This window comes from Aptenodytes patagonicus, chromosome 23, assembly GCF_965638725.1.
Source record: "Aptenodytes patagonicus chromosome 23, bAptPat1.pri.cur, whole genome shotgun sequence".
NCBI classification, from domain to species: domain Eukaryota; kingdom Metazoa; phylum Chordata; class Aves; order Sphenisciformes; family Spheniscidae; genus Aptenodytes; species Aptenodytes patagonicus.
Genome location: NC_134971.1, coordinates 2,841,371 through 2,857,736, shown reverse-complemented (window position 1 = coordinate 2,857,736; position 16,366 = coordinate 2,841,371). Strand labels below are relative to the sequence as shown.

The following is a 16,366-nucleotide window of genomic DNA, read 5'->3' as shown; positions in this document are numbered from 1 at the left end:
TAGTCTAATATAATCAATAAACAGAATTATCTGTTAGCGATAGCTACTATAAACAGTAATAATGCTAAAACCAACTCTGTTAGTGGATTCTAGTGGATACCAATAACCTGAACAAATAACTCTATTAATAGCTTCTGTAGATACTAATAGTTACTCATCGATAATTGTAGTATTAGAATCTAGCAAGTTCTAACAGAGAACTGTTTTACTAGCTATGATAGATACTAATAAGGCACTAATAAATAAATCCAGTTCTGCTGTTGCACCGTTACCTGATTCTGTACCATAGCTGTGCTGACTGCTAGGGTGGATGATAATAAACACTAATAGACGACTCAGTCAGTACACTGGTTAGAATGCATCAGACCGCGCTAGCTAACTGCGCTAACACCTTCAGGAGGTGGTAATAACCACGGCTCTGACAGGGAGACATAGTTCAACTTACAGATGACACCGCAGGACCCTGTGTGACCCATCTGATGCCTTTGACTCCATTTAACTAGATGGCTAGTGCTTGAAACCATTAAACCCTGTGTGCCCCCTCAGTTGAACCCAGTTCATATTATTTAACCCCTCTTATCCTCCTTTGACCCCCCGTGTCCTCCGTTGACCCCAATTAACCTCATTTGCCCCCACAGTGATGTCTTTGAGGGGTTCACTCGACCTCAGTTGACTCCTGTGTCCTCAGTTGACCCCCATGTCCTCATTTGACCCCATGGTGACATCTTTGAGGGGTTCACATGGCCTCGGTTGACCCCTGTGTCCTCAGTTGACCCCAATAACCTCATTTGACCCCACGGTGACGTCTTTGAGGGGTTCACGCGACCTCAGTTAACCCCTGTGTCCTCAGTTGACCCCTGTGTCCTCAGTTGACCCCAATTAACCTCATTTGACCCCATGGAGACGTCTTTGAGGGGTCCACTCGACCTCAGTTGACCCCCGTGTCCTCAGTTGACCCCCAATTAACCTCATTTGACCCCATGGAGACGTTTTTGAGGGGTCCACGTGACCTCAGTTGACCCCTGTGTCCTCAGTTGACCCCCGTGTCCTCAGTTGACCCCAATTAACTTCAGTTGACCCCACGGTGACATCTTTGAGGGGTCCACTCGACCTCAGTTAACCCCTGTGTCCTCATTTGACCCCTGTGTCCTCATTTGACCCCAATTAACCTCATTTGACCCCACGGTGACGTCTTTGAGGGGTTCATGCGACCTCAGTTAACCCCCATGTCCTCAGTTGACCCGTGTCCTCATTTGACCCCAATAACCTCATTTGACCCCACAGTGATGTCTTTGAGGGGTCCACTCGACCTTAGTTGACCCCCGTGTCCTCAGTTGACCCCTGTGTCCTCATTTGACCCCAATTAACCTCATTTGACCCCATGGAGACGTCTTTGAGGGGTTCACGCGACCTCAGTTAACCCCTGTGTCCTCATTTGACCCCTGTGTCCTCATTTGACCCCAATTAACCTCATTTGACCCCATGGAGACGTTTTTGAGGGGTCCACGTGACCTCAGTTGACCCCTGTGTCCTCAGTTGACCCCCGTGTCCTCAGTTGACCCCAATTAACTTCAGTTGACCCCACGGTGACATCTTTGAGGGGTCCACTCGACCTCAGTTGACCCCCGTGTCCTCATTTGACCCCAATAACCTCATTTGACCCCACAGTGATGTCTTTGAGGGGTTCACGCGACCTCAGTTGACTCCTGTGTCCTCAGTTGACCCCTGTGTCCTCATTTGACCCCAATAACCTCATTTGACCCCACAGTGACGTCTTTTGAGGGGTTCACGTGACCTCAGTTGACCCCCGTGTCCTCAGTTGACCCCTGTGTCCTCATTTGACACCAATTAACCTCATTTGACCCCATGGAGACGTCTTTGAGGGGTTCACGCGACCTCAGTTAACCCCTGTGTCCTCATTTGACCCCTGTGTCCTCATTTGACCCCAATTAACCTCATTTGACCCCATGGAGACGTTTTTGAGGGGTCCACGTGACCTCAGTTGACCCCCGTGTCCTCAGTTGACCCCAATTAACTTCAGTTGACCCCACGGTGACATCTTTGAGGGGTCCACTCGACCTCAGTTGACCCCCGTGTCCTCATTTGACCCCAATAACCTCATTTGACCCCACAGTGATGTCTTTGAGGGGTTCACGCGACCTCAGTTGACCCCGTGTCCTCAGTTGACCCCCATGTCCTCATTTGACCCCAATAACCTCATTTGACCCCACAGTGACGTCTTTGAGGGGTTCACGCGACCTCAGTTGACCCGTGTCCTCAGTTGACCCCCGTGTCCTCAGTTGACCCCAATAACCTCATTTGACCCCACAGCGACGTCTTTTGAGGGGTTCACGTGACCTCAGTTGACCCCTGTGTCCTCAGTTGACCCCTGTGTCCTCATTTGACCCCAATTAACCTCATTTGACCCCATGGAGACATCTTTGAGGGGTCCACGTGACCTCAGTTGACCCCCGTGTCCTCCTTTGGCCCCAGTGTGACTTGTTTGAGGGGTTCACTCGCCCCCATGTGACCTGTGTGTCCTTAGTTGACCCCAAGTAACACCCGTTGCCCCCCCGAAGGGCCTGGGGGGCGGTCAGCTGGGCCAGCTTGTCCTCATTTGGGTCCGTCTCATTTAATGGACCCTCTGGGCTCTGGGGCGCTGGAGCGTAACGCAGTGCGGACCCTGCCAGACTCGGCCGGACGCTCTAGGCTCTCCAGACTCCACGGTGTCTGAGACACACGCTTCAAGGCTGGCAGCGCCTGTCAGAGTCTCACGGGGTCTCGCCCTCTGTAAGATACTCGCACGGGGCCCCCAGAGTCTCACAAACTCCGGCAGGGTATGTTGGACTCCATTAGCACCCATTAGGCCACACAATATTAGAAGTGTGTAATATTATCAATGTATATATAAGTTTGGATTTATTACATATCCTTTATATGTCATATATAATTATATTCTCTAATTACGTAATATATATAATCACAGAAACGCTATGCAATAATTATAGAAGTCTTTTCGAGTCTATAGTCATGTACTAACAGAGTCTGTGAGAGGCAAATGGAGCCTAATGGACTCCAGCAGAGCGGGACTGACGCGTTAGGGTCTACTAGACCCCAACAGACACTGCAAAACCCGTTAGACTCTACCGGATTCCTACGGACTCCCTGAGACTCTGTTCATGGGTGGTAACAAACCCGTTAATGTCGTTCCCAGACTCAAATAGGGCCCCATGGGTTACAGACTCCATTAATTGATTCTATTACAATACGTTAACTCTATCAATAGACTTACGAGTATAAACTTTCTATAAGTCTTTCCTGCCCTCTGTTTGTTAGTGTCCATGATATGAATTAGAATTTAACAGATAATTGTGGCAATAGTTAAAATAGGTACAAAGTCAGTTCCAGTCTGCAAGAGATCCAGGAGACTAACTGACCGTCTCAGACTTGGGCACCCTGAACAAGATGACTGAGACAGGCTTGAGCAGGATATTCTTTTTCAGGACTCACAGAACCAACACAACACAGACGATATGCTACAACAAAGGAAATTTTATTTAAAAATAAAACTTTGTTTTGTTTTCTTTTTACTGACACAGGTGAATGAAATCCCAAACAAAGAAGCTCTTAGTGGGCAGCATACAAGAATGGAAACAATTAATAAATAACATTAGTATAACCTCTAAACATTAACAATGCATTTGCAAACAAAATGAGGACTTTAAACCAAGTGAACCTTAAAGCTCAGCTACTCTCTGTAAGAATATTTACCTTCTGTTTTTCCTTATTCTTTACAGATCTGAAAGGATTAAATACTGCTATTATATTTTTATATTAATGACACTATTATACTTTTTTAAAATATTTTGTGAAAATCTCAACATTTTTAACACTGATATTATACAAATTGGTATTTGTCATTCAAGAGAAAGAACAACTGTTCCTCCTCCCCCACCAGGAATTTCAAAAAAGATTTCTACTAGGAACTTTAAAAATAAGTGTCCTTATTCCCCACTAATTTTTAAAGTGGCACCTTTAAGAAAGTGCCTTGGGAGTTGCATTTTTTCTTGCTCAACCGAAAAAAAACATTTACAGTAATGACCCTGCCTCAGGATTAGCTACAGTAATGTAATCAGTCTAGTGCAGGAAGCAACATGCTGTATTCCGAGCCTGTCTGGCTCCCCCAAGGTAAGGGCTCAGTGAAGGACATGCAGAAAAGCTGTTTACAGTGAAAGCAAGTCCGCTGGTTCCCAGCAGAGACGCTCCCCGCCTCAAGCTGCAGCACTTGAAGAGACAGACACGCAAGGGCAGTGCAGCAGACAAGAGTTACCACACCCCCGGCAGGATACGTCTCGCTTCAGATTCCCATTCAGCTACAGTGGCACTGAACGTACTAAGTCAGACGGGAACCCTGTTCAGAACAGATGATACTTGCCTGCTTTCCACAGCTACCTGCTGCTCGCTGTGCAGAGGCTTATACTGGTCCCACAGATTTTGTGCCCACCTCTTACTGTACAAAGTGTTTTCTGCTTGCTTTGTGTCCGGGTTGACAGGCAGGGGGAAAACCAGCATTTTTTAGGAGCAGAACTCGTATTTTGTTACCAGCAAAACCAATCCTGTCCTACAATTCTACTGTCTTCACACCAAGCTTAGTACAGCACCAGTCCAGACAAGTCGCTGTTAGTAACAGATAAAGCGGGAAACCTCCACGGTTGAAACGCTACAAAACACAGTGTCATAGTTGAAGTGACAATTGCCCATCTTTCTTGCCCCTTCTCTTCACCCCTTTCAAAGCAGTCTCGCGCTCAAAGGCATCTTTACAGCTTGCCTAGTTCGGGCTCTTCTTTTTCACAGAGGGGTGGATACTCAGATCCAGCCTAGCGATGCAGCATTCTTAAGAAAGGCACTAGACATTTGGGTTTGTTTTTTTCTTTTTAAAGTAGCGTCATAAAGTTAACTTCTTCAGAATAAAGATCAAGGAGGTGAAGGGAAAAAAAGAGAAATCAATCTTAGGCTTACCTTTCTGAAAGAACAACAAGAAAAACACACTGTACAGTGCCTGGATTGACTTCACAGAGCACAGCCATAAGACATGGTCAGGACTCTGCTGCACTTCAGTGGTGCTAGCAAACGCTTACGTGTCTAAGGAAGAAAAGCCAAGACTTAAGTTTCTTAAATCAGTTTGAGACACAAACAGTGCACAGAAAGGACTCATGCAGAAAAATTAGTGATACATGCCACAAAGATTGCTCTCTCTAATCTCTAATACCTGGAACAATACCCATAGGAACGTCTCTCGGTACATAAACCCCAGAGACAGGCCTGTGATAGCTCTGCTAGGCATGATTTAATTTAACATTACAACAAGCCTGTAATAAAGGGCTTGTATGGGACAGGGCATCACTACTCCGATCACACACACTGTGCAAGACAAGAGTTAAGGCTTTCTAGCTGGCTGGACTTGGGCTCTTACGCAGCCTTGGCAGTGGCAAGAGTCACACGCCACACTTGAACACACTTGCACTGAGTTTACACAGCACGTCAGAAACAAAGTGGCTCCAAACTCAACACGGAGCTAGTGGCAGCACTGGAGAGAATACGAAAAAGAGAGAAATAAAACCGTAGTGCTCCCTCACAAAAGGGTTTTTACCTGGTTCTCCAGGACAAAGCCAGGAACTAACTCTCATACGCTAGGACTGGTTGCTCAGGCTCAGAAGTGTAACATGCAGATCTACTGAGAGAACAACCAGAGCTGCCCCATGTTCCTGCCTCAGCAGCACAAGTGCTAGGCTTGCTTCTCTAGAAGCTCCCACAGACACACTGACCAAGGCTGCCAGGCATAACTGGCAGAGCACTTCACACAGAAGGAGCAGGACTGCTTCACGATACCACTGACTGTTGCATGTGTGGGCAGGGGAAAAAGAACAGCTCTTCTTCCCCGAGTGCAATATGCACTGACATCACCTTCTCTGCAACTCAGCACCTTCACCAAGGCCAGACACTGCTCTTGGCTGTGCCTGACCTCTCTCTGCACCACTGCAGAGCACCATGCCCACTGACATAAATCTCATCAGTGTGCTGCATTTGCAAGTTTCAGCCCTGGCCTCAAAATAGCAAAGGTGGTGATGGCCTGTAAGTGTTGCAGGAGATCTCCTTACGGTTTCAGAGAACATTTGCTTTACTACAGAAAGGAGGGGAGTAAAGAGAGGCAGTTCATGCTTTTAAACTGCCTGGAACCCACTGCATCAATTTATAAAGCTGTAGATCTAGTGAGAAACCTATACTCTACATAAAACAAACATTTTATGCTTAGTTTCCTTTGCTAATATTTGTTAAGTCCTCTCTGCAAATTGCAAGCCGTTTCTCTGAGATCTGGGCCCAGCTACTAGATTCTTTAAAAGGCGAAACTGCATCCAACTGCCATAATCACTCCAACAATATTTCAAGTTGCAACCCTTTGCCTAGTGACTACTGCTGCCCTTAGAGAGACGCAAATAATGCTAGACATGCTTCAAAAGGCTAATAGCCTCCCAGTGTACACAGAGCACTTGTTCGTCTGTCAGGCTCTGATATGTGCATCCCTACTTCATTTAAACCCTCTCAAAAGGACCCATGCACTTCTCGCACATCAAGCATATAGGAACAGAGTTAAGTAGCTGCGTATGCAAGTCAGTTTTTTTCAAAGTAACAGCTGAGTACTGACTTTCAAAGCTGTGTGATCGTTTTACAAATACAGAAGTTTCCCAGATCTGTTTTAACACAAGCTCTGGCAATACCTTAGAGTAATGGAAACGGAAAGAAGAGCCCCCATGTTGTTTCGATAGCCATGCAGGGAACTGCTGCATTTCTTTTACTGCAAAGCAGGTAAGATACCAACGAATACATCAGCTGCATCTACCAATTCCACAAAACAGCCTGGCACAAAGACAGCTGGCTCCCACAAAAGCTCTCTGAAGGAGATGATGGAATGTGCGTGAAGGCCACTAGTCTGCGACAGCAACCATGCAATTGAGATAAATAAAACATCGTATTTACCAGGTGCAACATTCCTAGAGAAAGAGCACATGGGAGTGTCCAGTGACGGCTGCTCAAGCCCAGCAGGGCCACAATCAATTTTGAGCATTGAAGCACAAAATGCTCAAGGCTATAAAAGGAGAAGCAGCAGCCAGTTCTTTGCTCTCACTCAAATTCTTGCTACCCTCTCCCACCCCTCAAAAACACGCAAAACTTTCAGCACATCTAGCTGCCTGGAATCTAGTGCTGCCGGCAAGAGGACTCATGAGAGAAATCCAACTCCCAGCACTGTCAAGATCAAAATGCCTGACAGAAGCTAGTCATGCTATCTCCAGGCAAAAAGGGAGGACTTGAATCACAAGCAATAAATGCTATTATTACAGGCAAGAGGGAAAGGCCATGGCAAACAGGAAGCAATCAAAAGATTCTTCCAAGGTCTCTTATTTATTCCCAGCAGAAAGTGACCTCCCAGCTGCTCTAAAAAGCCTGAGCCAGACACACAGCAGCGAACAGATCCAAACCTAGTACCATGAACCACAGGACACACCACACCGACCTCGAGACTTTGTTTCTCAGAGGATTCACTTAGAATTCACAGCACAAAACACTCCCCCCAGCCTCCAGGGCATCAGCTCGGGGATCCCTTGTTGCAATACCTTTCTCTACCAACACCCTGGAAATAAATCTGTTCTCTTAAACAAGAGGTAGGGGTAAAGGACTCCAAGACATACACTGTATAAAACACCATTCTGCTCCATTTCATTCCACTGCTTTGAAATCTGGAACCACAAAAACCTGATAACTGATTCTCTTAAGAGGCAGGACTGACCTCAGCACGAAGTCTCTAAAGGAACCCCCTTCCCCTTTGGTGCGTAGCTGGGCTACGGCTGCCCAGGCAGTTGGTCCACAGAAGTTGTAGGTGTGGAGGTAATGTGCTATGTGGCCACATGCGCAGGGGAGGAAATGGAAACAAACTCCCGGAGAATATTCTTGGCCATTTCAATATTGTTATGTGCAATGACCAGTGCTTTCTGAATGTCCTGATATGAGTAGCCTTGGCTCATTAGATTCTCGATCTCACTGGAAAGTTGCAGTGACGCACTGGTCCCACTGCTGGCTCCGCCTGTTTGGCAGCTCCCTGCTTTCCGCTCAGAATTTATTCTCCGTGGTAGCGGCTTCGGCGGCCTTTCTGGAACTTGAGAGCCATCTGAAAAACCTGGAAGGAGAAACAAACACATCACTTCAAAAAAGGACATGTGATTCTTGCTTGGAACAAAGCGGGAATGACATTAGACTGATAAATGGCACTTCAAAAACATGCCACCGAAAGCTACGCCACTTTCTCCAACCAGCCTATCCTCTCACACAATGGTACAGATTAGCTCAGCTTCCCCTCTCGTGTGCAAAAACGGCTATGGAGATTTTTTTTAATTAGGAGGCCACATCAGGCTCATTTATTAAGATAAGACCACATAAATAGACAAGGGATATATGTGTGCGCGTGAGCAGAGCTCAGATATCAGCCTTAGAATAAGAAACAGAGACCTGCTGGGAAAATATGACACACAGAATATGCAACTTCACCAAACATCCCATTTCTTTCTAGAAACAGACAGCAACCCCCAGTTTAACTGTCCAGATGCTGATCTCTCCTCACAGAACTGTTGCCCACATTGCAGCGTGCTGAGGGAGTGTATGCACAAAACCAGATCTATTAGTTACAACTCATTCACCACAATTGCTCCAGCAACTGAATTATGTTCTCTGAAGGGTCTGCTCCTCTTCCTCTGCCAGCCCATCAGCAGGCCAGGGCCACCTACAAGACCTCCTGCTGAAGCTCACCCTACCTAACGGCTGGCTGCTGTGGCAGATCAGTAAGCTCAGCCTGTTCTGCCTTTCCTCATAGTCATTCAGATGTGTTACTTGCCAGTAGCCACATCATGCGCTACTCCCGGGGGGAAAAAAGAATAGCCAATAAACCAGCCAACAAACGCTCCAACACATAGCTTAATGTGTTAATCCAACATCTGATAATTTTTGAGTTCTAACCTCCTGTATCATTGCAGAAAGCATTTTTTCCTACTTTGCAAATCACAAGAAACTTTCCTGCATGAATATTTGACATCACCTTAAAGAAAGTTTTACTTGTCTTCTGGAGAAACTCCTCAAGGCACTCAAGATAGTTTTCTAGCAGTAGAACTGGTGTACGACAGACAAGCCTGTAGGACTAAGAATGTCCAAACAATCCCTTTTTGAGAGTGGGCACTGCAGCACTGGTCAGAAAAGAAGCAGTCATTGTGGAGCCTTTCTGAAAAACTACCAAAAGCACTAAGATAGAGAAGGCTCTTCAGGAAACAAATTCATTGAAGCTTCCTCACCAACCACAATGCAGTTCAACTCCCTAATCTTCAAAGTACAAGCTTCTTACACATAAAAAGCTTTTTGTACATTTGAGAAAAAGGACTACCCACTTCTCTCCAAATTGTCTTTTGAAATCGCTGTTTCAGCTTGAACTGGATCAAATTTCAGAGACCATGGGTCAATTTGAAAGGGCAACTACTAGCACAGCTTTTTTTGGTAAATGATTAAGAAACCAAACTGTAGGGCACAATGCATGAGAACATAAATCTGCCAAAATGTATCCCATACTAGTCAGGCTTGCTTAGCACCAGGCTTCAGCAGTAGCCAATGCCCAGTGTTTCAGAAAACTGCATACGCTTCCCAGAGCAGTAACAATCAGCATTTCCACAGCATTCTTCATTAGCAGATCTCCTAATGCTACAAAGCAGGACACCACCACTGTTATTTCAGGGCTGTAGAAACAAAGAAGGGTCAATGATTAAGCTCAGTACTTCATCTGGGAGCAGGATGTGAGCTCCCTCTGCCCCTTCTTATCCCTGTCAGCCACATTCTACAGACAAAGTGACAGACTTAAAAGGTGAGGCAGGGAGCAGGGAGGAGTGGCAAAAGCTAATAAACGTCTCTGCACTAGTAAATTCTTCTCTGCACTGAAGAAGGGCAAGCTCGGGGAAGGGGAAGTGATGAAGCAGGTGAACAGAAGACTCACTGGGGCAAGTGGTCCTGGGTACAGGTGGCTCTGCCTCCCGTCTGCCTCCAAAAGGAACAAGAAACTCACTCCTCTTACCTGGCAAATCGCCAGAGTGTTCAGACATGCTGAAAGCCCCCCAACAGGAAGAGTTTCAGAACTTCCTTTAGAGCTGCTGGGCACTTGTAGGGAATAAGTCAAGCATTATTCAGAAAGGCTCTTGGAGAGACGAGGCTTTGGTTTTTCCCTCGGAGAATGTGCCTTGCAGCCAGAAGGACAAGATGTCCTCTACTCCTCAGGGACAAAAAGCTGACCTTGCTGAGCTACTAGGTCCCTGCTCAAAGGAACTGACAGCATCAAACAGTACACTTGTGCCATCTGCTGGCAACAACCACAGCCGAGACTGAGCCAGACAGAAGCTGTGCAAGGCCAGCCATGTCACCTTTCGCTTGGAACAGTGGTAAGATGCTTCCCAGAGCATCTGTTCTGAAGTTCTGTTTCATGCCCTGGTACAAAAGGTATGCCATGCCCTGAGGAAACAGTGGCTTAAGGAATATCCTTTAAGCTGAGGAAAGCTTTTCCTAACTGTGATTTAAATGTGATTTCCTAGCTCAGTGATGAAACGACCAAGGCAGTGCATTCCAAGTTGTAAACCAAACTGAACACCTAAGAACCAGTGTAATTCTGCCTTGTAAAGTTGATTTTACAGCTTACATACAAAACCTTGAGTCAGTGACAGAAGTTTCAAACATGCGTAGCAAGCCATCAGTACCCACTACAACATGAAGAGTACAGGTGTTCTCTAACCTGTTACAGGGTCATTTTCCAAAGACATTCGGCTGAAGGCAGACGTGGCATTGGAGATATCAGACAGTGTGCGACGAGCAATAGCAACCGGTAATGGTGGTTTGGGGATATCATAACCATCATCTTCATTTTCTGACTCTTCAGGGCCGTTGCTGGCAGTGGCTGCTGCCAGATCCCCTTCATCTAGAATAAGAGGTGCATTCTGAGCTCTGGGACTGAACAGAGCCTCTGTCTCTCAAGGCAGACTCTGTTCCCCTGTAGTCCACAAACATTGACAGGACACAGAACTGAAGTTTTGCTGCCAAAACCCCACATTCAATGGAAGCTCTTTCCAGAAGGTAGTATTAGATTAAAAATACTTATGATAGATGTGGGCTGACAACTGCTGCCCAGAAAAAAAAAAAATCTTCAAAACAGCAGTTCTTTTAACAACTGTTGAGTGTTTTCACAGTGCGTTCCAACCAGGCTTCTCAACAACATCCCCACATGCAGTCTGCAGTACACAGACCCAGATGTTTCCACATACACCCTAGCTGTTTTAGCAGTGAAAGCAAGTAACATTTAATTTAGCCTAAAATGCTGTTCCAACTGGGACTGGGACCAATTCATCGTACCTCAGTTTCTCAGTTGTTTTTTTAGCACACTGACTCACCAGAAGTGTTGACAGTCTCAAAGGCAGAGGATGCTGCTTGGGATTGAATGTTGTACATTGCTTCATACATACAGCCGTCCGTCTGCTGGTCGCAGTCTAAAACTCTGAGGGAGAGAACACATATTTCCCTTCAGACATGCGACAGTGGTCAACCACCACCGCCTAGTTCTGCGAGTGAGATTCTGCACAGATCCCTGCTTCAAAGTGAAATCACCACCGTTCTGTGAAAGAATATTTGTTCCAGAAAATGCTCTAGTAATGTCTATTGCAATACAGCATATCAGCTTAAAAGAGTTTAATTGATACCACCAGAACACAACCTTTTAATAGAATTCTGAATTTCAGTTGCTGCTGCTCTCAAAACATTACTGGCGGAAAGAGGTGGGAGTGGTTATCTGACTCCTTTAATACTCTGTAAGGATTCTGCAAAAGAGCAGTAGTCACATTTCATTTACAGTTAGCTATGTTAGTCTAGATCTGGTGAACACCACTGGGGGAATTCAGCAAATGGAGCAAGCAAAATCTCCACCCTAGTAAACAAATATGCTTTCCCAGAGCTGTGAGGAGGAAGCACAGTACATACAAACAGAATCTCACCGTAAACTCTGAGTCGCTTCCAAAGGCATTTTGATCTCTGGTTTTTGTACAGCAGGACCTGGAGGCACCACAGGCAGAGAGGATGGTGACATGTATTCAGTGTCTTCATCGCTTTCAGACTGTTCCCCAGGAGGCAGTTTTGGTACAGGCAGTGGTCTGGAGGCAGAAGAAACAAGATATAAACATCAGAAAAACATTTATGCCAAATCTAATTAATATCAAAGTGGCCTTTAAAATCCACAGCGGACGTAACAAGCAGTCATCTTATAGCGATTCTGTCTAAAGAAATAACCTGGCTTTCAGGATTCTTAGCAGCCCAGCTGCAAGGTCACACTGGCACAAGGTCATTATGCAAAAGGAAGTTGACAATATCATAAACTTTATACATCACCTACTTCACATAAAGACCAACTCAGAAGTGAATTCATAAAAGAGCTAATGGCATCTGTAGCCTGTTTCCTATTGCCACAGCAAAGGGTAACTACCACCACTACCCACAGATCTTTGGGATGCTGATTTCATCTACTTTCTCTAGATTGTGTATTTTGAATCTGTCAGAGACTGAAACTAAGGCTGACAGAGTTGTGTCAAATTCTGTCCCTGGCACCAGCATGGAGAGAGCCCTACGATTACCATAAACAGCACTTTTGCTAGAAAACAACAGACCTGGCAGCTAAGGAGTAGATCGCATTGGCAGATGAGGAGGGTTTAATTTTGGGGTGTTCACACTCTGGGGTTGTTGTTGGACCACTGTTCAAGCTCTGAAAGAAAAAATTTCAAACCAGGAATCAGAAACACCACATATACCAGTGTAGTTGCAAAGCTATCAGCCAGTCATTCAACACATCCTCTGGGGGAATGAAGCATCTTCATTATTCCAAAGCATTTACTGACACCTTAGAAATCCAGTAGGTCTGTCACAGTTTTCCCTCAGTGAGGGCACAAGCAGGGTTTTTCTCCTGTAGCCAACTGCCTGTTTACACAAAAACTGCAGGAACTTCATATCTTTTGAGACTCTAATGGCTCTGGCAAATTCAGCCAAAATAGGCCAAAAGGCCAAAATGTTAATGGGGGACAAGAGGAAAAGGATGCAGACAAGCACACAGGGACAGAATGACAACTGTGCAAGTGTCATTTTCTTAGCCAATCTGGCTAAAAATGTACTTGCTTTCATTTTTAGAAAGCTGGAGGTTTTAAAAGGAAAAATTAGGGGAATGAAATCAAAGAAAGCAAAACTGCCTGGGATTTCTTTTAGAGAACAATTACGTTGGACTACTAAGTTACACATCACGACATTGGTAATAGTAACAGATCCAAATTAAACTCAGATTTTACTGTGTTAAACTAACCACAGCTACTGTGTGCAGGCTTTACAGGATGGAAAACTGAGAAAATTACACTTTTTCAGCATACCAGCTCCCAATACAAAACATTCTCAGTTTTACAAAATTGAAGTGTGAACAGTGATCATGAAATTGTGGCTTAACTGCTCAAACTGGGATTTCAGCCTTGCTCCCAAGAGGCACAAAAGCACGTCCCTAAGAAGTCCTCCCATTATTCTCCCTTGCCCGGCATTCACCAGTTCCTTTCCATCTCTCCCTTGGCACAAGATCGCCCTATTCAGATGTAAACTATAAGAAGAGGGCACCTTGGAAGACTTAACTCCTCACAAATTACCTTCACCTCCAATAGGCGTACTCACCACTGGGTTGTCCAGGCTGAGCGTGCTCCCAAGCCGATGGCTGTCAGCCCTGGAGTCCATCTGAGAGGGCAAGGAAAAGGGAAGCGAGTGTCTGTTTGACAGTTCTCTCCCAGCCCAAGGGTCACCAGGGCTGAGAGCTACAGATGGGGCTTTTGGAATTGGCCTGGATGGCCACAGATCTGCCTGACGGTTGGAGGGCACAGGGGGCGGTTTGTCTCTCGAAGGACAGTCTCCTGGCGTGCAGGGCAGGGGCCGTCTCTGAGGTCGACCTTCAGTCCCAATGGAATGTGGCCTGTCCGGAGGCGGTGGCGGCGGAAGATCTCTGAGCGTGGGTGGGATCGGCAAAGGTTTATCCTTGTGAAGAGTACCAGGTGCAGCCTGGAAGGCAGAAGAATGTAAAATATTGCTTAACAAAGGTAGTCTATCCACAAAACATAAAAAGGAGGGAGGTGGGTGGCAGCAGGGTGAGTTTTGGTTTTTGTTTTATCTATTTTTACAAGAAATTATCTCAAAGGATGTGGAGATAACTCTCCACATCTCCACAAGTTAACCCTCCAGACACCTTCTCTACAGGCTTGAAGAGATAACGCAGTAACTACGTGCAGCTACAGCTAGGCACTAAACACCCCAGATTGTTTTTCTTGAAGGAAAAAAAAAAGCTTACAGCAGCATTAGATTGGATTCCAAACAAAGGATACCCATCATTTAAAAAAAAGATTCAATTGTGGGTTATTTATACAAGTTAACATTCATCAGTCAGCAATGAATATTCATAGAATTGGGTATTTTCTTCTGCCTGAACTTTCAAGCATGATTTTATTAATTCATCCAAACCAGCTGAAGAACCGCTGCCATACCTCAACAGCCAATGACCAAATGCCACTAAGATCACTCTACTGCCTTCTGCTAGTCAATCAGAAAACCAGTTACTCTCTCCCAGTCCCATACATTTCATTCCTTCCTTATTTTTCTATGGAAAAATTTGTGAAGAAAAGAGAAGTTTGGACAGGAATATGACACCTTCCCACATCTAGCCTGCTAGCTAGAACAAAACACAAGCCCATAAATGCGGGTCCAAAGGGCACAGGCAGCAGTGGCTGAGGCTGAAAACCAGTGAAGATATTGGTAATAACAATAACTTGGTAGTTCAACAGGAGGACACCAATCACCTTAAGTGAGCAAGTACTTCAGCTTAGGACCAGCTTCTTTCTAGCAGTTGCATGGATGAATGTGAAGAAAAGACAGGCCCTTTAAACAGCAAAAAGGGACTCTCCTACCATGGATTCCAGAAGGAAGCATTTGCTTTCAGGACAGACTAGGCTCTTGTGGGGAATGGAAGGAAAGTAGCCTAACAGGACTACAGAAAAGGAAGAAGAAAAAGTCTTGTGTGAAAGTACTTAGGGATGTCACAGAGAACATGTAGCGTTCACCAGAATGCTCTTCTTCCTGCCTGCCCCACCAAAATCATAGCTGAAAGGGCAAACAGTGTGTTTGACCTTTGAAGTGGTCCCAGGACTGGAAGCCCCAGGCGGATTGGACACTCGCTGCTGCAAAAGATCCAGTCGCGGTGGCACAGGAGGAAGGGTGGCCTGTGGAGCTACTGAGAACGGAGAAGGAGGACGCTCGACCTGAAAAAGAAAAGAGTGGGGAAAATCAACAAATGACAAAATCCAGCAGAACTCCTTTTCTCTAGAGAGGCTTTCAAACTCTGTGACTTGTACTGGCTTCGGTATCGCTATCGGTAACAAATTACTGTATTAGTAACAATCACACACCAGTAAATGAAGGCAATTTCACAGCACAACAGCATTTGACTTGCAGCAAGCCTTGACGATCACCAATGGGCTTAGCTGGGGCACACAACTACAAATGCACACTTAGCAACGGCACAATAAAAGACAAGCTGTTTGGCTGGAGTAACAAACCTGCCTTACTGGGCCCTGAGCAGAAGCAAGCTTCTTTTCTTTTTGACACAAGAGGGCATGATCTGCTGCAAATCCTACTTATCACTGCAGGCACCACTGTGCAAACTACTTCGACTACAGTGTCACGGCTGTTGCAGCAATCACTAGCGTGCACCAAAACCTCCATTTTTGTCCCTGGAAAGCTGTTTTTCCACCTAACAAATCAGAACAGTGCCCTTCTGATTTGTTCTTCTCTTTTTCATAGATGTCATTTTACAAACAAGGCTAGTGCTTTCTAACTTTGAAAAGCTTTACACAGGTTTGAACTCACTAATGCCAACAAATACGAAGTACTAGCCTACTGCAGACCATGACAGGATGTCACACTGAGGAAACTGCTTTGCTTCCCCAAGCTATGTATACAAAAACTACCTCCAGGAATACCGTTTACTGTTTAGTACACTATATCACAGGGTGGAAGCTAAAGAGAAATATGACCAGAGGTAAACCAGTGTAGAGGGTTTTTTCTGACCAGGAAAGGCAGCTTATTTTAGCGAATTGAACTATTAAAAATTAGCCAAATTCAAACCCACTTCCCTATGCAGTAAAACAATGCTAAGTGCAGATGTGCAAGAGCAGCAATG

General features: G+C 45.4%; 1 protein-coding gene across 1 annotated transcript in view; it reads right to left on the bottom strand.

Annotated features, from left to right (window-relative positions):
* Nucleotides 1-3,532: 3,532 nt before the first annotated feature.
* Nucleotides 3,533-16,366, bottom strand: part of CBL (Cbl proto-oncogene) — a 45,186-nt gene continuing 32,352 nt past the window's right edge. The window contains exons 10-16 of the mRNA XM_076358446.1: nucleotides 15,315-15,446; nucleotides 13,819-14,196; nucleotides 12,783-12,877; nucleotides 12,117-12,272; nucleotides 11,520-11,623; nucleotides 10,868-11,050; nucleotides 3,533-8,230 (exon numbers count right to left, since the gene is read on the bottom strand). Coding sequence (XP_076214561.1) covers nucleotides 7,950-8,230; nucleotides 10,868-11,050; nucleotides 11,520-11,623; nucleotides 12,117-12,272; nucleotides 12,783-12,877; nucleotides 13,819-14,196; nucleotides 15,315-15,446 — 1,329 coding nt within the window. The 3' untranslated portion in view covers nucleotides 3,533-7,949. The remainder of the gene's footprint in view (nucleotides 8,231-10,867; nucleotides 11,051-11,519; nucleotides 11,624-12,116; nucleotides 12,273-12,782; nucleotides 12,878-13,818; nucleotides 14,197-15,314; nucleotides 15,447-16,366) is intronic.